The 25,953-nt window shown below is 44.1% G+C and overlaps 2 protein-coding genes and 1 long non-coding RNA gene across 3 annotated transcripts in view; 1 reads left to right on the forward strand and 2 right to left on the reverse strand.

Moving 5' to 3' along the window:
• Positions 1-4,628, reverse strand: part of ANKS4B (ankyrin repeat and sterile alpha motif domain containing 4B) — a 43,217-nt gene extending 38,589 nt beyond the window's left edge. The window contains exon 1 of the mRNA XM_010340768.2: positions 4,517-4,628. The gene's annotated coding sequence lies outside the window, so the exon portion shown is untranslated. The remainder of the gene's footprint in view (positions 1-4,516) is intronic.
• Positions 4,629-4,731: 103 nt separating this feature from the next.
• ZP2 (zona pellucida glycoprotein 2) lies at positions 4,732-20,652 on the forward strand. The gene is made up of 19 exons (XM_039478210.2): positions 4,732-4,824; positions 4,915-5,003; positions 6,305-6,388; positions 6,769-6,863; positions 9,415-9,567; positions 10,621-10,665; positions 10,806-10,970; positions 11,979-12,075; positions 12,172-12,353; positions 13,152-13,278; positions 14,089-14,276; positions 14,358-14,449; positions 14,869-14,993; positions 15,141-15,330; positions 18,258-18,393; positions 18,470-18,566; positions 19,231-19,347; positions 20,265-20,357; positions 20,495-20,652. The coding sequence occupies exons 1-19, from the start codon at positions 4,763-4,765 to the stop codon at positions 20,635-20,637; spliced, it is 2,280 nt and encodes a 759-aa protein (XP_039334144.2). The 5' UTR covers positions 4,732-4,762; the 3' UTR covers positions 20,638-20,652.
• Positions 4,881-20,615, reverse strand: LOC141580553 (uncharacterized). The gene is made up of 3 exons (XR_012512757.1): positions 20,444-20,615; positions 9,386-9,545; positions 4,881-5,030 (listed from the first exon to the last, which is right to left on the reverse strand). It is a non-coding gene; the product is annotated as an uncharacterized LOC141580553 (long non-coding RNA).
• Positions 20,653-25,953: the final 5,301 nt, after the last annotated feature.

Below are 25,953 nucleotides of genomic sequence, written 5' to 3' on the forward strand. Positions count from 1 at the left end.
AACCAACTCCTCTCCCACTACCCTCTGATGACTCTTTTGGATTCAGCCCGCCCATACCCAGGTGAATACTGTAAATAGCCATGTTGTTCACACAAAGCCTGTTTGGAGGGCGTCTCTTCATTCAGAGCACACGTTAGAACAATTCTAGCCTCAGCCTCCCAAAGTGATGGGATTATAGGCGTGAGCCACCAGGCCCAGTCTATAATGATTTAGTTGGTTATTTTATCACTAAAGCAATTCAACCAAAACAGAGGTGAACAGAGTTGTTGCAGTCTCACCAATGCACCTTAATGTAGCAGTTTCTTATTGTCTGGACTAATACCCCAAGTTCTTTGTCCTATCTCCAAGAAAATTAAGGAATGTGGACACAAAGGTGGGCTTGGAGCGAAAGTTTAATAAGTGAAAGAGGCTGGGTGTGGTCGCTCACACCTGTAATTCCCAAACTTTGGGAGGCCGAGGTGGGTAGATAACCTGAGGTCAGGAGTTTGAGACCAGACTGGCCAATATGGAGAAACTCCAGCTCTACTAAAAATACAAAATTAGCCAGGCATGGTGGCACATGCCTGTAATCCCAGCTACTTGGGAGGCTAAGGCAGGAGAATCTCTTGAACTCGGGAGGCAAAGGTTGCAGTGACCTGATATCACACCATTGCACTCCAGCCTGGGCAACAAGAGTGAAACTCCATGTCAAAATAATAATAATAATAAGTGAAAGAAAAAAGCTCTCTGCAGCAGGGAAGGGAGTCCAAGTGGATTGCCGAGTTACAGCTGAACTCAAACGCTTTTAAAAGAAACTCCTCTCTCATCTCTAGCAGTTTGAGTAACTTCTCTTATCAGTAAAGCTGTCTGTGCAACGCCCCTTATTTTACGCAGCTGTGGGTATGTATCTAGGCAAGCATAAAGCCGGCTTCTCTTGTTTTAATAATTGTGGGTTTGTTTTAGGTAAGCCTCCTTCTTCCCTGTGTAAGTTCCCACCATGCATATGCCTGAAAAGGGGAGGAAACTTTTTCCTGGGAGCTCACTAATCAAAGTTGCTCATCTTCGTGCAGGTGCAGCCTGAGTTTTTCCCAAATGATTTTTCCTTTCCTTCTCTCTCAAAGTCAAAAAAGCATGAGTTACTTATTCTCTTAGCGGGTGAAGGAGGAAAACTCCCACCTTTGCACTCTGAAGGTTCACTGAAAATAAACTGACCAAAGGCAGATGAATAGGAGAAAAATGCATACAAAGTTATTAATGTGCAGGGAAGGGAGGTGGAAATCACAGAGTGATTGCCCCTAACCCCTCAGTGGGGTACAGATGCATATATAGAGTTTTTCATCGAGGAGGAAGGAGATGGGGACTGTAGACAATTCTTTTGAGGGGCAGTAATGATTATTAGGGAGAATAAACAGAACAGGGAAAGAGAAATTAACTTGTACATAATTATCTTTGGAATTTGAGCTTTAGAGGCTGACATTACCTTGTGGAAAAGTCTGTCCATGTGTGGTTGTATTACTTAGTCTTCTAAGAATCATTTTTGTAAAGACATTAGTTTTTCCTACCTGTTAGGAGTCACTGTTTTACGGAGCAGCTATTTCTTCCTTGTGTTCCAAGTCAGCTGCCAAACACAGTGTAGCTTCCTGCTTTTCCAGAGCAGAATCCTAGATATTAATGCTCATGGGCTTGGAGCCATTTGTTCAGTGACTGTCCCTAGTGCACCACAGGTCTGGGTTAGGTGAGACAAACAAAACCAATCTCTGGTGCATGTACCAGCTTCACCAGCTCACAGCGGGCCTTCTCACCACATCTCCTGCTTGGGGTCTCTGTGCTGCCCCTTAAACTTTTAGAAACCCATAATTTGGGGGCTCTGACGAAAGCTTCCCTTTTCCAAGGCAAAAACTTCCCACTCTGGAGAAAAAGACAGCGTCCTGAAGGGAATGAGTAGGGGAATGAGGTGGGGAGGGAGGTGGGGTCGAGGGAGGCTGAATAAGCACATTAACCCATCGCTTCTCTGACCACCTTCTCAACAGGGCTCTGAGTCTCATGTCTTCGCTTCTTTTTCCTCTAATTTCTCATCAGAGTCTTCACTGTTGTGGTAATAAATCATATTTATAGAAAAAGTGCCACTTTTCGGAAAATATCCATAAAAGGAGAAACTCTTGCCATCATGCTTTGGCTGTAAAATGAGATCCTTTTAACATCTCTATCCCCAAAAACTTTTCCGTATTTTGCACCCTCTCCCCAGTTCCTCTGGGATGTAATCTACTCAATCCTATAAAGAGTTAACCACTGGCCACCACAGATTTTCTCACCTCACTCCCTCCAGGTATTTTCCAGGTTTTCCTGATCATAAGAATCACCTGTGGTGCTCATTAAACAAATATTACCCAGGCACGTCCTCAGGAGAGTCCAATTCAGCAATTCAGCAGCTTTTGGTGGGGGAGAGGGGGGCGGGGGGTGGCCGGGAGGACCCAGAAATCTCTGATATTAATGAGAGCTCCATGTGACCCTTTTGATCAAGGAAGTCAGGGAAACGCTGCTATAATCTACAATGTTATTTCAGATGCCTCAGGGTACACCTCAAAGGCAACACATGAATGAATACTGTTCAGGTTGGTGAAAAAATGACTGCAGTTTTGGCCATTAAAAGTAGTGACAAAGAGTTGGACACAGTCACTTATGCCTGTAATCCCAGCACTTTGGGAGGCCAAGGCAGGTGGATCACTTGAGATCAGGAGTTTGAGACCAGCCTGGCCAACATAGTGAAACCTAGTCTGTACTAAAAATACAAAAATTAGCTGGGTGTGGTGGTGCATGCCTATAATCCCAGCTACTGGGGAGGTTAAGGCAGGAGAATTGCTTGAACCTGGGAGGCAGAGGTTGCAGTGAGCTGAGATTGTGCCACTGCACTCTAGCCTGAGCAACAGAGAGAGACTCCATCTCAAAAAATAATAAATACATAAATAAAAGTAGTGGCAAAAACCACAATCACTTTTGCCCCAACCTAATAATTGCAAATGTCACCCACTACTTGTATGGAATCTAGCATTATATTCGCCTATTTTGGAACATGGGCTGCAGACATCTAGTTATCTGAAACAGCAATGAGAGATGTTGAAAAAATGCATCGATCAGGCCTCAGGAAATCTGAGTTTTTCACCTGGCCCCTGACATTGTTTAGGCAAGTTACTTTGCCTCAGTTTCCTCATTGGGAAACTTCCAAGTGCTTTACAAAAACATAACATTCTTGTTTATTTCGATCACTACTCCCTTTTACCCAGAAGTTTTACTTTGAGGAATTTATCTTGACGGTTAACCAAGAAAATGTATCAGAATGCTCATCATATTATTGCTTATAATGAGAAAAACTGCAAGCCACCTTAATGCCCATAATTAAGGAATTTATATAAACATGGATTTATCTAAACATTGAATACTATGGAACCTTAAAATGGTGATGGAGAGCTTTATGTTTAACAGGTTATAAAGTGGCAGTAGCAGATTATAAAACAGTATTTAAACTTTCCTCAAAATTTTTGGCTGGGCGTGGTGGCTCACGCCTGTAATCCCAGCATTTTGGGAGGCCTAGGCGAGTGGATCATGAGGTCAGGAGTTTGAGACCAGCCTGACCAACATGGTGAAACCCCATCTCTACTAAAAAAACAAAAATTATCTAGGCGTGGTGGCGCATGCCTTAATCCCAGCTACTCGGAAGGCTGAGGCAGGAGAATCACTTGAATCCGGGAGGCTGAGGTTACAGTGAGCCAAGATTGCGCCACGGCCCTCCAGCCTGGGCAATAGAGGGAGATTCTCTCAAAACAAAACAAAACAAAAACTTTCCTCCAGTTTTTTTTTTTAAATTGTGTGTGGTGTTTGTAGAAACACATCTGTAAAGTTACCCACCTAAATATTAGCAGTGGCACTATTATGAGTGACTTTGGCCTTTTCTTTGTATCTTTCTGTAATTGCCTGTATTTTTTGCAGTAAACTTAAGCTTTTATACTTGGGGGTGAATAAGGCTTCATTAATTCTTTTAAAGACACTTCATGTGTATTATCACGGTGATTTCTGCAGTAGCCCGGAGACTAGATGTTAAAAAGGTTTTAGGTTAGGCTTAATGGCTCACGCCTATAATCCCAACACTTTGGGAGGCTGAGGTGGGTGGAACACCTAGGTCAGGAGATTGAGACCAGCCTGACCAGCGTGGTGAAACCCCTGTCTCTACTAAAAATACAAAAATTAGCCAAGCATGGTGGTGTGTACCTGTAATTTCAGCTACTCAGGAGGCTGAGGCAGGAGAATTGCTTGAACCCAGGAGGTGGAGGTTGCAGTAAGCCAAGATTGCACTAGTGCACTTTAGCCTGGGTGGCAGAGTAAAACTGTGTCTCAAAAAAGAAGTTTAATTGTGTGAACAAGACTTGTTTTTTTCCTCAATAAAGCCCATGATTCTCTTTCACTCTACATTGCAGTTGTAAATAATCTGCTCAAAAGATCCTAATTTTCCCCAAAGGTATAGGGAAAATACCAGTTCACTCACCTGGAGCTGATTGCAGGGAACTCTGATTTCATGCCTGGCCCACAGGGGCAGCTGGCCGAATACCCAGTGCAAGCTGTCAGGAATCAGAGAGGCCACTTCCTTCCCCAGTCCTTTCCTTTCAGCTGGGAGAATGGGAGAAGTTCAGGTGCCCCCAATGGGGAGAAGGTGTGGATGGTACTGGCTTCCTGATATAAAGACACAGAGCAGCCCACCCCCTACCTGGTTGATGTGATAGTACCTTCTGCTATGGCGTCCAAGCAGCGAGGATACTCCTGGAGTCCCCCAGGCTGGTTCAGTGCAGGCTGGAGGTGAGTAATTCTGGAAGCAGAGGGAGAGGGTAGGATACCTTTGTTTGTTGAAGTCCATTCTTCCTTAACTATCTCCCTGTCTCTTTCCAGCACTTACAGGTCGATTTCTCTTTTCTTCATCCTTGTGACTTCAGTGAACTCAATAGGTGTTTCTCAGTTGGTAAATCCCGCCTTTCCAGGTATGACACTTGGGTAAGGGAAGTCCTCTTAGGAGAGAAAACAGGTTGCAGCTGGAGGACCTAGCAGGCCAAGAAATACAAGCCTGGCTAAGACGACCTCCATTCACCCTCTTTCTTACCTTGGTCAGGTTACTGGATCATTTCTCTGCTAATCTGTAGACTTACTATCCCTGCTAAATGAAAGAACTCAAAAAAACACCGGCACTGACTTCCAGTCCCTCACTGCGTCAAGCTTTATGGTATCCACAGAACAGCAAGCCAAAACACTAAACCCTCACCTTTAGGAGCAGCAATCTTCATAGAAAATTTTTTAAGACCAAGTTTTGCCCATTATCTGCCACTCTGTAACCTCTGGTTCAAGTGAATGTCAAGTGAGTAGCTCTGTAATCCCAGAACTTTAGGAGGCTGAAGCAGGTGGATCACCTGAGATCAGGAGTTTGAGACCAGCCTGGCCAATGTGGCGAAACACTGTCTCTACTAAAAACACAAAAATTAGCCAGGCGTGGTGTTGGGCACCTGTAACTCCAGCTACTCAAGAGGCCGACTCCAGCTACTCAAGAGGCCAAGACCAGAGAATTGCTTGAACCTGGGAGGCAAGGTTGCAGTGAGCTGAGATTGCAACATTGCACTCTAGCTTGGTGACAGACTCCATCTTAAAAACAACAACAACAAAAAAGTGCATTCTCAGACTTACCCAGGATTTTTTTTTTTTTTTTTTTTGAGATGGAGTCTCGCTGTGTTGCCCAGGCTGGAGTAGTGCAGTGGCACAATCTCGGCTCACTGCAACCTCCGCCTCCCAGGTTCGTGAGATTCTCCTATCTCAGCCTCTGGAGTAGCTGGGATTCGTACCACCATGCCTGACTACTTTTTTGTATTTTTAGTAGAGACGAGGTTTCACCATGTTAGCCAGGATCTCCTGACCTCATGATCCGCCCGCCTCAGCCTCCCAAAATGCTGGGATTGCAGGAATGAGCCACTGTGCCCAGCTGGCTTCTTTTAACTTCAATTTGCAAAACCTGTTGACAAAGCTTTTGTCCGTTTTTCGGACCTGCTTCCGTCATCTCCACCGTCAAGGTGTTGACCTGGCTCCTTCAGAAATCCTGGATGCCTGATACTTCCCTTACAATTCTTGGTATATTACATTGTCATTGTCTTGCTTGTTTGTGAGCTCTCTTAGGGTAGGGGACAATCCTTGCCTCTCTCATCTGGCATCCTTCCCATCCAAGAGGAGTCTATACATTTTTGTAGGAGTTGCATTTTTTTATGGCTCAAAGCCCCCAAATGCTTCCTTTGCTCTCTAGGCACTGTCATTTGTGATGAAAGGGGAATAACAGTGGAGTTCCGGAGCAGTCCTGGCACCAAGAAATGGCATGCATCTGTGGTGGGTAGGTAATGTGTGTTATCTCATCACAGTCCTGATTAGCAGGAAGCTTTTGGCTTGGGCCAATCCTGTTTGGGGAGCAGAGTACCCACACTCCTGCAGCAATGGCATCCAACTCCCATGATGCCATGGGGTACCTGATTTGCATGAGGCCACCCAGCATGGAAGACCCGTCTTCTTTGTAAGTGTGTCTTACATCAGCATCTCTGGGAAATTTCTGGTTGCAAGTCCTAGTATCTCAAAGCTAAAGTCCTATCACTGAGTTGGGCAAAAGTGAAGGGACTGAAATGCCTTAGAAATGGACTGGTGGTCTTGATTCTGCAGCTTTGGACTGTCACTGAAATGTACTTAGCCATCCTGTCTAATCTGCTCTGGCTTCGGCAGATCCCTTTGGTCTTGACATGCCAAACTGCCCTTACCACCTGGACCCAGAAAAACTCACCATGACAGCTACCTATGATAACTGTACCAGAAGAGTGGTAAGTAGTTGCTTTGAGCAGTACTTGGGGAAGCACGTAGTAACCTATAGTTACTGGTAGTAAAACTTGGCTGGGAACTTATTCTTTAGAGTAAAGCAGTGGCTCTCAACCAAGCGGGTGGTGTCTTGTGTCTGGCTCTTCTTTTCTTTTATCTGTCCAAGCTTGGCATGGTGCCTCACACCTGTAATCTCAGCACTTTGGGAGGCCAAGGTGGGTGGATCACCTGAGGTCAGGAGTTCAAGACCACCCTGGCCAACATGGTGAAACCTCATCACTAGTAAAAATACAAATAATGAGCTGGGTGTGGTGGTAGTCACCTGTAATCCCAGCTACCTGGGAGGCCAAGACAGAATGTCTCAAACCTGGGAGGTGGAAGTTGCAGTGAGTCAAGATTGCATTCCAGCCTGGGCAACAAGAGCGAAACTCCATTAAAAAAAAAAAAAATCTGTCCAGAGGACATTTGGCAACATCTAGAAACATCGTTGGCTATCACAACTTGGAGTAGAAGGATTGCTACTGGCATCTAGTGGGTAAAAGCCAAGGATGCTGGCAGACAACCAACACTGCCCAAGGTGCCTTACCATAATAGAATTACCAGGCGTGAGATGTCAGTGTTGAGGATCAGAAAACCTGCTGTTTCAGTACTTAAGCCCTTGAGCCCCAGCTCCACTGCTACTTAGGAGTAATTTCTAGCAAGTTTTCTAGCCCTTTCAAGCCTCTGTCCATTAGAAGATGAGAGTCATGGTACCTGCTCCATGGGGTAACTAGAGACCAATGATGTTCTACAGATTAAGATCTGGTTCTGCACCTGGATACAACAAATGCTGAAACATTAGCTATTTTGATCTGTAAACCCTCACGTGAGATGGAAGGCTATTTTGGTGCTAGCAAATAGAAAACACTACCGTTATAGAAACAGGTGTTAAAAGGCAAACAGCAGCTAAGCAGTAAGGGTTTTTTCTATTGCCAAGCAACAGTTTTGCCCAATTAGGAATATTAGGAGCAATAAAAGCAACCTGTCTAAGCAGAAGCTAGCAAGTTGTAGTTTGGAAAGTTTGGATGTAATTGACTAGTTGGACATAGGCCTGGGTGAGTTCTGGGAATCTGCATACCTAACAGTCTACACCATCTGATTCCAGTGCAAGTAGTCAGCTGCATAAACTTTGTGCAGATACAGTTTTAGACGCTACTCTGTAAACAAGCTTGAACTGTAGGTCATCTGGTCCACTAAGGCCCTCTATGATCAACCAATGAAGTAATCATATGTCCTTCATGAAAAATCCAGTCATTTCTTTCTAAAACAGACCTTCTGAACCATAGAGGGCTTAGAGTTGCATTCTCTTAGACCCAGGGACTGCCAACCGTAACCTGCGGATGGCCAAATCCAGTCCATGGCCTCTTTCTGAGATAGGCTTACTTTGTAGCTCAGCTGGAAAGCAGTAGCTGCAATCATGGCTGACTGTAGCCTGGAACTGCTAGGCTCAAAGGATTCTCCCTCCTCAGCCTTCCAACTAGCTGCGACTACAGGCATGCAATACTATGCTTGTCTAATCTTTGTCTTGTAGAGATGGGGGTTTCCCCATGTTGTCCAGGCTGGCATCAAACTTCTGGCCTCAAGGGATCCTCCCACCTCAGCCTCCCAAAGCACTGGGATTATAGACATGGGCCACTGTGCCTAGTTCCATGGCTGCTTTTTGTTTGTTTTCAAACTAAGAACAGGTTTCATCTTAATCCTGAGACAGGGTCTCACTCTGTTGCCCAGGCTAGAGTGCAGTAGTGTGATCTCAGCTCACTGCAACCCTCACCTCCTGGGCTCAAACAATCCCCTACCCTATGTCTCAGTACCACCTCAGCCTCCCCGGGAGCTCGGACCACAAGCACACACCACGATGCCCAGTTAACTTTTATATTTTTGGGGGGAGGGTAGAAATAGGGTCTCCCCATGCTGCCCAGGCTGACCTTGAACTTCTGAGCTCAAGCAATCCACCTGCCTTGGCCTCCCAAAGTGCTCGGGTTACAGGCATGAGCCACATGCCCAGTTGGCTTTTATCATTTTAAGTTCTCTTAAGGAAATACGCTACATACGTTATGTGGCCCACAGAGTCTGAAAGAGTTGCTAATATATAATGGAAAAAGGTTGGCTGATCCTGCCTTTATACTGAGTTTTCTAAGGTCAGGGGTAATAGCAAAGGTAGCTCTACCCAGCACAATGGCAGCTACTTAAGTGCTTAATAAGTATTCAGATAACCTGAGTAGAAGCCCCATATCAACTCCATTCAGCCAGGACCATGGTATTGAGACATAGGGTAGACATAAGAGAAACGGAAATGGAACTCCATTTCCTGATGCGAAAACTGGCCTATCAGCATGAGTCTTCAATAACAAATTGCAATGTGCTAGCTAATCTCCTGGTAGAGGAATGAGGTACCTTCCAGTACTTGTGGTATTGGCAACTTTAAGGGTTTTGTCACTCAGGTGGGTCAGATGGTATTCTAGAATCCCATGGTGGTATCAGCACTTACTCTGTTCCCACTATGCTATTGGTACACAGCATGGTGGACACCAGATGACCATCAAGTTCATAAATGACGGTGCTGCCATAAGACACAGAGCTGTCATGTACCAGTTCTTCTGTCCAGCTATGCAGGTAGAAGAGACCCAAGGGCTTTCAGCAGCTACAACCTGCAAAAAGGATTCAATGTCTGTGAGTGAAACGGGCTGACTGCTTGAAGTATATGGCTATTACAGGGGGAATGTGATGTTCTAACCAGGGCTGGGCTTAGAAATTGGACCAGGATTTAATCCTGTATTTGCCAATTTTCTGTGTGATGATGGTTTAACCACCCTGAGGCTTTGTTTCCAAGTCCAAAATGATAGAACAATCATGTTCACCTCATAGGGTGGCTCTAAGAATTGGCTGAGTGTACACATGATACTTGGCACACGGGAATAGAAAGGGTTTTATTGGTAGTTATACTAATCATCTGACAAATGTAATGTGTGCCATGTTCCAGGTCCTACCCCTGGAGGCTAAGATGCAATAAGTGAACAAAACGGCCCAGTTGCATCTTCAGGGATTTATAGTCTAACATGGCTAATGTCAACAATGGACAACAAAAAATAACACTGACATAAAAGCAACACCATAACAATGATAGAACTGCATGGCTTTACATAGTACCTGATTTCTATGGACACAGATGAAAGGGTGAATGTTTAAGAATTGTGTTCCAGCTGGGTGCAGTGGCTCACGCAGTAATCCCAGCACTTTGGGAGGCCAAGGCAGGTGGATCACCGAGGCAGGAGTTCAAGACCAGCCCAACCAATATGATAAAACCCTGTCTCTGCTAAATATAAAAAATTAGCTGGGTGGGGTGGTACATGCCTATAATCCCAGCTACTTGGGAGGCTGAGGCAGGAGAATTGCTTGAACCCAGGAGGTGGCGGTTGCAGTGAGCTGAGATTGCACCACTGCACCGCAGCCTGGGTGACAAGTGCAAAACTGTCTCAGAAAAAAGTGTCCCAACTTACAGCTGGAAAGAAGCTTAGATCTTCCAACTGCCTCTTGGGATCAGAAATTCAAAGAAGTATAATGACATCTAAGGGCTCAGTTAGGGTTCATGTGCTTTTTTCCACTGCATCCCACAACCAGGCTTCTTGGTGTGATAACTACACAGCAATTTCTCTGACAGGTGACATGAATTCAGAAACATCCACCTCCAAATCAAAGTCTTACATCACAATTCTCTTCTTCCAGTTTTCCTTGCCACGGATCTTCTCTGGTTTGGCTGATGCCACTCAGGTATGAGAGAAAATTTAAAAATCAGACCATAACCTTTAATTCTGTTAAAGGTGATATTACCTTTAACCTGATCAATCATTAGACTACCAGAGACTTGGTTAAGTGAGCACCAGCACCCTAAACAAAGCTTTTGACTTCAGCAGACAGAAGTTCAGATGGGATGGAGCATTGAGGTTGGTGATGGTGCAAAAGCCAAAACTTTGACCCTGTCGGAAGCTATGATGGAAGGCTTCAATCTCCTATTTGACAACAACAGGATGACCTTCTACGTGCCATTCAATGCCACTGGAGTGACTCACTATGTGGTAGGTGTGGAGTCTTTCTTTGTACTACCAAAACATAGGCCAGTATTCCTAAATCCAAGCATGATCTCAACCATGTCTTCACATTAACTTACAGTACAACCCATTCAAGCGTTTTAATGCCTATTAAGTGCCAAACACTTCCCTGGGTATTCATGCCTGTAATCCCAGCACTTTGGAAGAGCTGAGGTGGGCAGATCACTTGAGGTCAGGAGTTTGAGACCAGCCTCATCAACAAAGCGAAACCCTGTTTCTACTAAAAATACAAAAAAATTAGCTGGGTGAGGTGGTGCATACCTATAATCCCAGCTACTCGGGAGGCCGAGGTTAGAGAATCGTTTGAACCTGGGAAGTGGAGGTTGCAGTGAGCCAAGATTGTGCCACTGCACTCCAGCCTAGGCAACAGAGTAAGACTTTTTCAAAACAAACACATGATCCTTACCTCAATCTGGTCTCTTTTTCATAGTCTTAAATCTATAGTGTAACATAGAATAGGCATATTCCTAAAAGCTTTATGGGTTAACGGGTTCTGTTTGGGTTACTGTTGTCCTATCTTTTATAGCAAGTATTGGTGCTTTCCAGGCCAATAGTCTGAATACTATACTAAACTAAATGAATTCATCTGTTAAAGTACTTAGGACAGGTCCTGACACATAAGGGCTCAAATGTCAACCACTTCAAGAATAGTCCTATTTTCCATCAAGAACACAAATGGATTGAGGCTTAAAAACGTCATCTGGCTGCTGATACTTTAAAACAGTCATGGAGCAAGGACAAATCTTATCTGCCCAGAAGTGATTGGCTACAGGTGATCTAGACAACACTCTTCCAGATGTTAGAACAAGGATTAAAACTAGTATACCTCCAGAACAGTCATTGGACAAACATGTAAATCCTACTTGTGTCTAAGTAGTACTCAATACTTGAACAGATGCTTGCCAAGATGATGCTTACTGGTTCGAGACTCAAGTAACCAATGTTTTTGAAGTTCACTGTTATTTATCCCCCTAGCAAGGTAATAGTCATCTCTACATGGTGTCTCTGAAGCTTACATTTATAGCTCCTGGGCAGAAGGTGATCTTCTCTTCACGAGCTATTTGTGCACCAGGTAAGGTAGCAGATAGCTGCAACCTTAGTGTGGGAGACACTGTCCTAGAAGCTTAATCAAGGCTGGTAATTGGCCTTTTGCTGTCATTCCTTCCAGATTCTGTGACCTGTAATGCCACACACATGACTGTCACCATACCAGAGTTTCCTGGGAAGCTTAAGTCTGTGAGCTTTGGAAACCAGAACATTGGAGTGAGCCAGTTGCATGACAGTGGAATTGATCTAGAAGCAACAGATGGCACAAAATTGCATTTCAGCAAAACTCTGCTCAAAATGAAAGTATGTTCAATTATCAACCACTGAACTCCAGAGTCCTGACTTGAAGTAAGCTGTTGTGGGTAGTCCTGATACAGCTGATAACTTGCCCATAAACTAATTGCCAACATAACAGATGCAAACTCCAGAAGGCCTCATTTGATCATCTTGTATAAGTGAAATATCAAGTAACTGAAGTTCATTCTCTAACACGAAACGTCTTTAACTTCTGTCACGAAAAATCGTCTAAGTCTTAAAATTGTCTAAGCCCCCAACTGAGTAGTAGCAACTACCTGTCAGATACCTAATGGTGAACCTGTCCTGGCCAATGAACAGAACACCTTAATCTAAACAAAAGAGTCCCGTACTATCACTGTTGACATTAGTCTTCACTAGAACTGCCAGGGATACCAGAGAATAACCTTAGGTTGGGGATACATATTTCACAATAGCATTTTATAACATCTGTAGAGTCCTTTTGACTCAGACCTGGCTTGGCAGAGGATTCCACTATTTGGAATTTGATCTGTTAATTCAAGCTTTAGTGCCTAGAACAAAGAGTACAGTGCTGGGTACTCCAGGGCATGAGTTTAAAGCAATAAATCTCCTGCCTGGGGATGCATCCAGATCTGAGGAAGTGATAGGGTGTCTCTTGTTTTGGTTTAAAGGGAAGCCAGATAAGTCTGGAATGTGTCCTGTAAGTATTCAGTGGACTTCCTTCCTGTCCTCCCCTACCCCCCCACCGCCCTCCCCACCACTGCCACGATGGTTCCAGGCCACAACAGGCTATGGTTACTAATTGACATCCTTTTCTCATTTCAGTTGTCTGAAAAATGCCTACTCCATCAGTTCTACTTAGCTTCACTCAAGCTGACCTTTCTCCTCCGGCTGGAGACAGTATCCATGGTGATCTATCCTGAGTGTCTCTGCGAGTCACCAGTTTCCATAGGTAAAGTCCTTTTATTAAAAGGCCTTTTCTCTCCCTTAGCTCTTTGTGTAGGAAAAATGTATAGAAGTTCACATTCGGATGTATTGCTTACAGATTGAAGAAACTAAAGACTAGACAGATTAGAAACAGTCTAACTGTTGGGGGTCCTAAGTATAAGATTTTTAAGATCTATACATAGGTAGATCTCATGGTAACTGCTCCGTGGTTAAGTAGTCTAGATATTTTGGCTTAGGAGCCTGAGCCTACCATCTAGGTAAGAATGTTCAAATTTCTAATTAGGATTAAAAGTTTAAGTTTCTTCCTCCCCAAACTTCTGCAAATTCTTAAAGGAATACAGAGTGCGTATCTCTGGTTGAGCATTGCCTCCACCCTGTGCTTCTGTTTAATCTGATCTGCACAGGTCAAGCCACATAGGGAAAATAAGTTCCTGCCTTAGTTTGTCCCCAAACTACTCAGGATTTGTGAGTTTACAAAGAAAGGATGCAATAACATAGGTGCTGAACTTAAAACCACGTTAAGTTTAATCTTAAGTCACTTCCACCCTTCATCAGGATTCTCACTGGTGTTATATAGCACTTCTTCCTACGTTTCCTGATCCTCCTTTGGATGAAAAGTTCTACTCTTATACAGAGCAGTTAATTTCAGCTCCCCTTGTAATTCAAGCTGCTGATCAAGGTGTCCTCACAAAGACTTTAAGACAAATTCTGATGCCTCCTGCTAAGATAGAATTTCTCCCTTGTAACACATCAGGTTGGGAGAGGACAGTGTAATGGCAGACAACCTTTCCTCTAAACCTTCACCGCTGTCTAGTTACAGGGGAGCAGTGCACCCAGGATGGGTTTATGGACTTTGAGGTTTACAGCCACCAAACACAACCAGCTCTCGACCTGGGTACTCTGAGGGTGGGAAACTCATCCTGCCAGCCCGTCTTCGAGGCTCAGCCCCAGGGGCTGGTACGGTTCCACATACCCCTGAATGGATGTGGAACAAGCTATAAGGTTAGTACTGGCCGGATGGTATGAGGTTAAGACTCATCTTTGACATAACTGGCTGTTAATCTACTTTCTCTGACATTTAAGTTTGAAGATGATAAAGTCATCTATGAAAATGAAATACATGCTCGCTGGATGGATCTTCCTCCAAGCAAAATATCTAGAGACAGTGAGTTCAGGTGGGGTACAATTGCTATTTGATTCTTAAGCTCTAGTTTAAACTCAAGCAATTTTATTTTTATTTATTTATTTATTTTAAGAGAGCATCTAGCTCTGTCACCAAGCTGGAGTATAGTGATGTAATCTCGGCTCACTACAACCTCTACCTCCCGGATTCAAGCGATTCTCCTGCCTCAGCCTCCCGAGTAGCTGGGACTACAGGCGCGTGCCACCATGCCTAGCTAATTTTTATATTTTTAGTAGAGCCAGGGTTTCATCATGTTGGTCAGGCTGATCTTGATCTCTTGACCTTGTGATTCACCTGCCTCAGCCTCCCAAAGTGCTGGGATTACAGATGTGAGCCACTGCACTTGGCCCTAACTCAAGCAATTTTTTAACCTAAAATTCTCTGTACCCTTCCTTCTCCAAACTCTTACAGAATGACAGTGAAGTGTTCTTACAGCAGGAATGACATGCCACTAAACATCAATGTTGAAAGTCTTACTCCTCCAGTGGCCTTAGTGAGGTCAGGTCCATTTACCTTAATCCTGCAAAGCTACCCAGGTAAGAGACTGCAGTCTGTGAAATCACTTAAATATTCTTGAACTCCTCCCTAAAATGAACTTCCTGATACTGCCAGACTAACAGAGCGGTGGTGACCTGTGAATATGTGTTACAGCTGTCAACTACTTGAATACTATTCAATTTCAGGTAATTCCTACCAACAACCTTATGAGAACAATGAGTACCCTCTAGTGAGATTTCTCCGCCAACCAATTTACATGGAAGTGAGAGTCCTAAACAGGGATGACCCCAACATCAAGCTGGTCTTAGATGACTGCTGGGCAACGTCCACCATGGATCCAGAATCTCTCCCCAAGTGGAACATTGTCGTGGATGGGTAGGTACTCCTGTACTATCGAGTTGCCCTGCTCATCCATCTGAACTTGCCAGTGATGGGAATAAACCCTCTTAGGCTTAAGAAGGGCATTCAGTCAAGTGAGACCCTGATGTAGTCCTTGTTTTCTAATTGGGACTTGTGTTGCCTTCTGGGTTTTTTTGTTTGTTTTGTTTTGTTTCTGAGATGGGGTCTCAGCCTGTCACCCAGGCAGGAGTGCAGTGGTATAATCTTGGTTCACTATAGCCTCTGCCTCCTGGGTTCAAGCAACCCTTCTACCTCAGCCTCCTGGGTAGCTGGAATCATAGGGGTGTGCCACTAAACCCAGCTAACTTTTGGATTCTTTGTAGAGACAGGGTTTTGCCACATTTGCCAGGTTGGTCTCGAACTCCTAATCTCCGGTGATCCACCCACCTCAGCTTCTCAAAGTGCTGGGATTACAGGTGTGAGCCACCATCCTTGGCCATGTGCCACCTTCCAATCACCTTTGAATCTTAAGAAATGAGGTCCTCCCCAGCCCCAGAAAGTCTAGCTCTAATACAGATTCATTGTCTGGAAAGACTGATCTCTAGTCTTTATCCATCTGTTGAACAACCACCATGTGCCAGGCCCAGTGCCATGTATTCCACATCCACTAGTTGTACTAGTCACATTACTTGATGAAGAAACCCCAAGCTTGCTGCCTAAATAACCAGCCCCAAAGAATACCTAAGCAATGGAGCTTGGATTAGAAATACCCATCTGACTCTAGAATCTGAACCCTATGAGGCTCTGAGGTTGTAGCCACACACTTGTACATATAAGTGCTCATCCTCATTGCTCTCCTGCGGGGTTCTATCCTACTGGATCTCACTCATTCTTATGGAATAGTCTGCACTTAGCTAGAACTGCACCTTTGCTTTCTTGAAGCTGTAGTAGCTCAGTTGCTAAGCTTTATTTATTTATTTTTTTTGAGATGGTGTCTCGCTCTGTCCCCCAGGCTGGAGTGCTGTGGCATTATCTCAGCTCACTGCAGCCTCTATCTCCTAGGTTCAAGTGATTCTTATGCCTCAGCTTCCTAAGTAGCTGCAATTACAGGCACGTGCCACCACAGTTGTCTAATTTTTGTTTTTTTCTTTTTTGAGACAGTCTCACTCTGTTGCCAGGCTGGAGTGGAGTGGCACAGTCTTAACTCACTGCAACCTCTGCATCCCGGGTTCAAGCAACTCTCTGCCTCAGCCTCCTGAGTAGCTGAGATTACAGGCTCCTGCCATCATGCCTGGCTAATTTTTTCATATTTTTAGTAGAGATGAGGTTTCGCCATCTTGGCCAGGTTGGTCTTGAAGTCCTGACCTCATGATCCACCCACCTAAGCCTCCCAAAGTGCTGGGATTACAGGCATGAGCCATTGCACCTGGCCTTAATTTTGGTAAATTTAGTAGAGACAGGGTTTCACCATGTTGACCAGGCTGCTCTCAAACTCTTGACCCCAGGTGATCTGCCCACCTCGGCCTCTCAAAGTGCTGGGATTACAGGCATGAGCTACAGTGCCCCACCTCAGTTGCTAAGCTTCAGTTGCTAACTTCAGGTATACTCCAGCCTTGGGACAGTGAGTGGCCAGTGCATCCACACAGCTGATTCCTGTACCTCACTGAAGACAAAATGTTCCCCCTTATCCATGAGGATGATCCTACTTTCCCTTTGCCCTGGTTTATCTCTTCTTTCCTTGTTTATGATATTTACTACCTAACCTGCTATGTTCTTTATAGCATCATTCATCTGCTGGCACATAAAACTATAAAACATAAAACTACTTGTCATCAACATACACTGCCTGAGATACAATCATATTTCTTTTTCATGGGTACATTCTTATGGAGTTTGTAAGATGTTTTGAAACAGGCATGCAATGTGAAATAAGCACATCATAGAAAACTGAGTATTCATCCCCTCATTCATCATTTCAGTTATATGCCACCCAATTACACTTAGTCATTTAAAAATACATATGTATGTATATATATATACATAGGTATGTATGCATATATATATATATATATATATATATACAATTTTTTTTAAGATGGAGTTTGGCTCTTGTCGCCCCAGTTGGAGTGCAATTGTGCAATCTCAGCTCACTGTAACCTCCACCTCCTGGGTTGAAATGATTCTCCTCCCTCAGCCTCCCGAGTAGGTGTGATTACAGGTGACTGCCACCATGCCCAACCAATTTTTGTATATTTAATGGCAATGGAGTTTCACCATGTTGGCCAGGCTGGTCTCAAACTCCTGGCCTCAGGTGATCCACCACGTTGGCCTCCCAAGTACTAGGATTACAGGTGTGAGCCACTGTGCCTGGCCTATAATTTATTATTGACTATAGATGTCCAACTATACTATCAAATAGGTCTTATTCTATTTTGTTTTGTACCCCTTAACCATCTCTTCATCACCCCCAGGGCCCCTCTACCATTCCTAGCCTCTGGTAACCATCCTTCTACTCTCTGTCCATAAGTTCAATTGTTTCAATTCTTACCTCCCACAAATAAGTGAACATGTGATGTTTTTCTTTCTGTGCCTGGCTTATTTCACTTAATATAATCTCTAGTTCCACCCATATTGTTGGAAATAACTGGATCTCATTCTTCTTAATAGAATAGTCATATTTGGAAAGAAGCCAGTAGTGTCTCCTGAAGTGGTATAACTTGTACTTCTCCTTTAGTTGGAGAATGGGTACTGCTAAAAGAGTTAAAATATAACTAGCATATACAACTTATGACTTCATAGGTATTATAGGTCAGGTATAAAATGCTGAATAAAACAAAGGTGCTGGTAGAAGGTGAATATGGTAATAGTCCTGAAGACATGACATATGACTAAATCTGGGCAGATGTCGAATTTGACTCCACGATGTGTGTGACTGACATCCCTTCCTGGTGCATACCTCCTAGCTGTGCATACAACCTGGACAACTACCTGACTACCTTCCATCCAGTCGGCTCCTCTGTGACCCATCCGGATCACTATCAGAGGTTTGATGTGAAGGCTTTTGCCTTTGTATCAGAAGCCCACATGCTCTCTAGCCTGGTAAGTGATTCAGAAGTCACCAGGGACAGGTTAAATGTTAGCGCATGGATTCCACTTAATGCTCTTCTGTCTCCAGGTCTACTTCCACTGCAGTGTCTTAATCTGCAATCGACTCTCTCCTGACTCCCCTTTGTGTTCTGTGACCTGCCCTGTGTCATCTAGGCACAAGCGAGGTAAAAACTTCACATACCTGTTTCTGTGATTCTAATTCAAAGCAAAGTAAGTATCAACTTTTCAGAATAGATGATCTTAAGGACAAGTATGACTAATTCTTTACTTAGTGCCAAGAGCTCTTGTGGTCTCAGTCAAAACTTCTTCTTGGCCCAGTCTACCTTACTCATGTGATGGGTCTAAGATGAACAGGTTCTTGTCTAGTTCTATAGACAAGTTCTTTAAGAGTCCATCTTTTTTATTTTTTAAGACTGAGTTTCACTCTTGTTGCCCAGGCTGGAGTGCAGTGGTGTGATCTTGACTCGCCACAACTTCTACCTCCTGAGTTCAAGCCATTCTGCTGCCTCAACCTCCTGAGTAGCTGGGATTACAGGCACATGCCACCATGCCCGGATAATTTTGTATTTTTAGTAGAGTTGGGGTTTCTCCATGTTGGCCAGGCTGGTCTCAATCTCCTGATCTCAGTTGATCCATCCACCTTGGCCTTCCAAAGTGCTGGGATTACAGGCACAAGCCACCACACCTGACACCAAGAATCCAACCCGTTTTTACAGTAAAGGGCATAATCTCTCCTGCAAAGGCAGGACAAAAGATAGGAACTAGATATCCCATAGAGCTTATGCTTCTAAGCATTCCATTGACACACGTCTTGAACCACTCTTCCAGAGGCCAAACGCAAACTCAATTGTCTGTCTCCAGCCACAGGGACCACTGAAGCAAAGACAATGACAGTCAGTCTCCCGGGACCCATTCTCCTGTTGTCAGATGACTCCTCATTCAGAGGTATGGACATAAAGACTGGAGTAATTCCTGGATTCAAGTTCTTGGCTTTTTATGCCAAGAGGTCAATGCTTACATATACCATGTACCTGTGGTAAGTCTAAACATAGAAGAATAAAAGACTGTCTCTCTTCCCAGAGGTAGGCTTCTATTAAGTCTCCTGTGTACCCTCCGAGAAATCACTTCAAAGCCATTGGGATCGTATCTTCTACCGACTGATCTAGAACTTGGTCTCTAACCTGTTTTATCTACCTTATATCTATACAAAGAGCCATATAGGATTCTACATGGCTCTACCTTAGTCATGATCCTCATTCATGGATTCTATTTCCAATTTTGTCCTCAGTCCATATTGGAATCCTTTTTTTCAGAGATGGAGTCTCGTTCTATTGTCCAGGCTAGAGTTCAATGACACAATCTTGACTCACTGCAACCTTCACCTCCTGAGTTGAAGCGATTCTCCTGCCTCAGACTCCTGAGTAGCTAGAATTACAAGCATGCACCACCATGCTCAGCTAATCTTTGTATATTTAGTAGAGGTGAGGTTTCGCCGTATTGGCTAGGCAGGTCTCAAACCCCTGACCTCAGGTGATCCACCCACCTCAGACTCCCAAAGTGCTGGAATCACAGGCATGAGACACCACACCTGGGCGGGGGTGGGAGGAAAAGATTCCTCTTAAATCTTTGACTACTATACAAGAAATTCAGGATATATTTCCACTAGGATTAGGTCAGAGCATGTGCATCTTAACATGCTATGGCCAAATTTGTCTGTATTAGTTTATGTTCCTGTTATCCCATATCTTTACCTGAGAAAGTCTTAATGAACCTGTGGGATTACACCCTCAGGGGACAGCTTACCACATCGACTAGCATGAAATGTTGTATTAAACAGGCTGAGACTCTCAGGTTCTTCCCAGGTGTCGGCCCATCTGATCTGAGGCTGCGAAAAGCAAGTGGGAGCCGTGGGGAGAAGAGTGGGAGTGAAACAAGGGAGGAGGCAGGCTCACAGGGTAAGTTTATTCGATGTTGCAAATTTCCCAAATAAGCTTAGTTTTATCCCCTTCTCTGGGGAGCCTTATGTAAGGTTTCAACTTACCCTTGTTTAAAAATGCTGATCGTAAGACTCAGATGTCTGCTTCCTTTGTAGATGTTATGGACACCAAAGGGCACAAGAATACTGGGGATGTTGCTTCCAAAGCTGTGACTGCTGTGGCCACCTTAGCAGGTGTGGTGGCAACTCTAGGCTTCATCTGCTACCTGTGCAAGAAAAGTATTGTGTCAAATCACTAATTGTACTTATAAATAAAGCAGTCTAAATAAGCTTCTTGCCTTCTATGTTCTCATTAAGATGAGATGACAAGTGATCGTTTCTTTCGTTCTTCAGTGTGGAGGCATTACCTACTCACAGTCCTCTGGCCAGGCTTTGTGTATAGATACAAATAGGGGAAGTTCATAGTAAAATTGATTCCTGTCATTTGGCTTCTTCTGATCCTCTAACCCCAATACATGAATCCTCTGATGCTCCCAGGCAAGAGTAGGGCTTAACTACAACCCACCTCTGGGGATACACTTGAGTCTACACTCTTACTCACATAGGATAAGAAGCCAGCAAGCGACCCTTGATCGCTAGCATAAATCCTACCCCCCATTTTTTTTTTTTTTTTTTGAGGTGGAATCTCATCCTGTTGCCCAGGCTGGAGTGCAGTGGCTCGATCTTGGCTCACTGCAACTTCTGCCTCCCAGGTTAAAGCAATTCTCCTGCCTGAGCCTTCCAGGTAGCTGGGATTACACACATCTGCCTTCATGCCTGGCTAATTTTTTGTATCTTTAGTAGAGATGGGGTTTCATCATGTTGGTCAGGCTGGTCTTGAACTCCTGACCTCGTGATCCACCCACCTCAGCCTCCCAAAGTGCTGGGATTACAGGTGTGAGCCACTGTGCCCAGCCCTCGCATCCCCCCTTTTTAAGAGAAGGGAAACCAGATGTTCCTAAGAAAGTAATTTAAGAGCCTACTCCAAGGTAATTCCTAATTCAAGTTACACTCAAGCTTATGATTTTCCTGAGCTTAAAAGGACTTAGTTACCTTCTCGCTTACAGTCATAACTAAAGACATGCAATCTTTGGTAGGGAAAGGAATACTAAAGTACCAGCTTCCTAAGGCTCAATTATAACATTGCAAGTATCAGACTCTACCATTCAACTGAGCCTTCAGTTACTTTTCCACTACCTGCATTTGATCTTGATCTCCTGAGTCCTTCTTCCTGAGGGTGTCCAGTCTTATTCTAAGCAACAATTATGTCACCAACATGACTAGCATCTGCTTTACACTGCAGCTCTTCGATACCTTCAAGATATATGGAAATTCACTTGTATTTCACTAGAAAACTCAAGTCAAATTTTTGCAAGGAAATATTTCAAATCTATACATGGCAGTGGGGAGAAAAAGTGATGAAAGCTTCTAGTGGCTGTACTTAAATGTCAGCTCAGAGTCGTCATACTCTTCGGTTTTTCAGAGTATGACTAACCTTGAGGTTGAACATTGTGATGGCTATCTGGTCATCTTGTGGTTTTCTGTAGGCATGATCTCGGCTGATTGCAACTTCTGTCTCCTGGGTTCAAGCGATTTTCCTGTCTTAGCCTCCCGAGTAGCTGGGATTATAGGTACCTCCCACCACGCCAGACTAATTTTTGTATTTTTAGTAGAGATGGGGTTTCACTATATTGACCAGACTGGCCTCGAATTCCTGACTTCAGGTGATCTGCCCACCTAGGCCTCCCAAAATGTTGGGATTATAGGTGTGAGCCACCGTGCCTGCCACTTGTTCTAAAGTTCTGCTGCACAGACGTAAAAGGTAGCTTTCTAAATCCTTTCATTAGGTCTTATAAGTAAGACTCAACTCTGCTGTGTGGAAAGAACCACTCCTACCTTGTTGGAGGGTCTGGCATTTCTAGAGTAATAGGGTCAAAAGCTCAAATCATCTCATCAAAACCCTTCTTTGGACCTTGCTTTTAAGGATATCAGGCATTCTGCTAATGATAAAGCAAGAAATAGTCTTAGATTTAAAATTCTGTGTGACTTTATCAAGTTGTATTATACATCATAACTAAATGTCATGTACCATGCTTTTTAATGACATTAAAAATAATGGCCACTTAAATGGCTTCCTGACCCTATGTGGTAGGCTGAATGATACTTACCTTCTGACCCACATCTAGGAATTACATCCTAATTCCTAGAGTCTGTGAATATTACTTTTGCATGGCAACTTGGACTCAGCAGATATAATTAAGGGTCTTGACATGGTAAGATTATCCCAGTGGGCCCAATTACAAGTGTCCTTATAAAACAGGAAGGTCAGCCAGGCACGGTGGCTCATGCCTTTAATCCCAGCACCTTGGGAGGCTGAGGCATGGGGATCACCTGAGAGCAGGAGTTTGAGACCAGCCTGGCCAATACATTGAAACACCATCTCTACTAAAAATACTAAAAACTAGCTGGGCATGGTGGTGGACACCTGTAATCCCAGATACATGGGAGGCTGAGGCAGGAGAATAGCTTGAACCCAGGAGACAGGTTGCAGTGAGCTGAGATTGCACCATTGCACCCCAGCCTGGGCAACGAGAGTGAAACTCTATCTCAAAATAAATAAAAACAGGGAAGTCAGAATTGGAAGTATCCATGGAAGCAGAAATTGGAATTAACGATACAGGGTCACAGGGAACACAGGCAGCCTCCAGTGGGGAAACAAGCATATCTTTTCCCATAGAGCCTCTAGAAAGAGCACAGCTCTGCTGTACCACTTCAGACTTCTGACCTCCAGAATTATGAGATTGTTTTATGCCATTAAGCTAACTTGTTATAACAACAATAGGAAATTAAAACACTGAGTCACTACCCACAACTTGAAAAACATGGCTTAAAAATGTGCATTTTACAGATGAGCAACTTGAGCTCTAGAGAAGCTTGTCCAGGATGTCATAACCCCTTGATTACAGTGCTAGAGCCTCTCATCTGCAAGTCGGTCCACGTGTGTAGAGTCACAAGTCGGGATCAAGGTCCCCTGGGTCTCAAGGCAGCCCACAGCGTGACTTAGTTCTGATGTGTTTGTCAAAAACGCTAAAGCAGAACTTTGAGAGTGGAAAGCCAAGCTGGTGTGGAGCAGCTGCCGGGATGAACACTTGTTGCCATGGTAGCCTGGGAGCAGTTAACTAAAGTCATGTTCTCGCCTTTTGAAAGTACGCATCCTACTATATATGGGGGAGGCAGCCTCCTCAGACAGGAACTGTGTGGGAAGAGAGTTCATCTTAAATTCTAAAAGACTGCTGCTTCAACCACACTGGAGTGCTTGCAATCCCCCTTATCCTGTAGTGATGGGCTGTAACTGTCATACAGGTGTCAAGAGTAGAATGATGGAGCTCTGGGACTCTAATATTTGAGCAGTTCTGATTGATGGTGGAGGTTGCAGGAGTTGAAAACAGACTTGTGTTCCCTGGGAAGCCACCTGTAATGTACTACTTTCCCCTGATCTGTTCTGCATTAGGAAGTTCTGTGGGATGCATAGGGCTCTAAGCAAGAGTTGAGTTTGGATTCTGTATCTACATCCTCCTGGCTATGTGGCTTTGGGCAGACAGAACAGTCTCTGAGTCTGCTTCCACATCTGTAAAAAGGGAATACAATCTACTTTGGAAGCATGTGAGGGTCCAAAGAGATAACTATTGTATTTTTTTGTTTTTATGAGACAGAGTCTCGCTCTGTTGCCAGGCTTGAGTGCAGTGGCGCCATCACTGCAACCTCCACCTCCTGGGGTCAAGCAATTCTCCTGCGTCAGCCTGCCAAGCAGCTGGGACTACAGGCGCACACCACCATGCCCAGCTAATTTTGGTATTTTTTAGTAGAGACGGGGTTTCACCATGTTGGCCAGGATGGTTCGATCTCTTGATCTTGTGATCTGTCCACCTTGGCCTCCCAAAGTTCTGGGATTACAGGAATGAGTCACCAGGCCTGGCTACTATTATATTTACGTATGTGCTGCCCAGTCAGCATTGGAGTATCTGAACATCAAGATAATAGCACTGTCCTAAGAACTCTAAATAAAAACTCATAACACTATGGACAATAACTGTAGGTTGAATAAATCTGTGTGCTAGACCAAGGCATATGTAATCAAGTACATATCTGGTAGAATGTGCACTTGATTATACAGCCCTCTGGCCTAGACACCATCTACTAAACTAGAATCTTTAGGAAGATACCACCTACAAAACTAGACACTATCGGCTGGGCGTGGTGGCTTATGCCTGTAATCCAGGATTTTGGGAGGCTGAGGCAGGCAGATCACCTGAGGTCAGGAGTTTGAGACCATCCTGGCCAACATGGTGAAACCCCATCTCTACCAAAAATGCAAAAATTAGTCAGGCATGGTGGCGTTCACCTGTAGTCCCAGCTACTTGAGAGGCTGGGGTAGGAGAATTGCTTGAACCTGGGAGGCAGAGGTTGCAGTTAGCTGAGATTACACCACTGCACTCCAGCCTGGGAGACAAAGCTAGACTCCATCTCAAAGAACAAAACAAAATAAAAAAAACTAGGTATCATCTACTAAACTAGAATCTTTAGGGAGTGGAGTCTAAGCATGTTTAGGCTCTGTAGGAGGCTAAATGATGGCCCCAAAGATATTCATGTGCTAACCCCCGGAACTTGTGAATTTTCCCTAATATGGCAAAAGGGACTTTGCAGTCATAATTAAGGTAAAATGTTCAGATGGAGAAATTATCTGAATTATCCAGGTAGGCCATAAATATAACTGCATGTATGCTTGTAAGGGAGTTTTGATTATGCGGAGAAGGCAATGTGATGATGGAAGCAGAGACTGGAGTGAAGCACTCTGAAGATGGAGAAAGGGCTGTAAGCCCCGGGATACAGGTGAACACTAGAGGCTAGAAATGCCAGGAAATGGATCCTCCCCTAGATCCTCCAGAAGGAACCAGCTCCATCAACACCTCAGCCTTAGTCTAGTGAAAGTGATTTCAAACTTCCGACCTTCAGAATTGTAACAGAATAAATCTGTGTGCTTAAAACACAGATTGTAATAGTAAATTGTAATAGTTTGTCTAAGCAGCAAAAGGAAACTAATGCATGTTCCTCAGATGACTCTGACATACCCCTGGATAGAAATCACTGTGCTAGTGAAGGCAGAGGCTACCACACTTCATCACAGACAACACATCACAAACACGCCACGTTGCTCACACATAGGGTCTAAGAGCATGGGGAGCAGCTTGCAGCTTCAGGAACTTGGCACATAAGTTTCAACTAATATTATTTCCAAACAGTGATGTATCCTAGTTGAAAGAAGAGGCGTGGCTGAGAATACAGGCCCTGAGACAGGGATGAGAAAAGAAAAGAACTTTGATCTGAGAAATATGAGTCCTTCAAACTATCAGGACTAGAGACCTTAAGACGAGACAGTCATCACATCCTACTCCTCCCTTGAGCTAAGTATCTGTCTCTCAAATCTGCCGGCTATTGTCACAAGCAGCTGTGAGTTAACCGAATAATGCCGTACCAGACATATAACCACACCCTATAGCTTAACAATGTATAGCCAA

This window comes from Saimiri boliviensis, chromosome 12 (assembly GCF_048565385.1).
Source record: "Saimiri boliviensis isolate mSaiBol1 chromosome 12, mSaiBol1.pri, whole genome shotgun sequence".
Taxonomy (NCBI): domain Eukaryota; kingdom Metazoa; phylum Chordata; class Mammalia; order Primates; family Cebidae; genus Saimiri; species Saimiri boliviensis.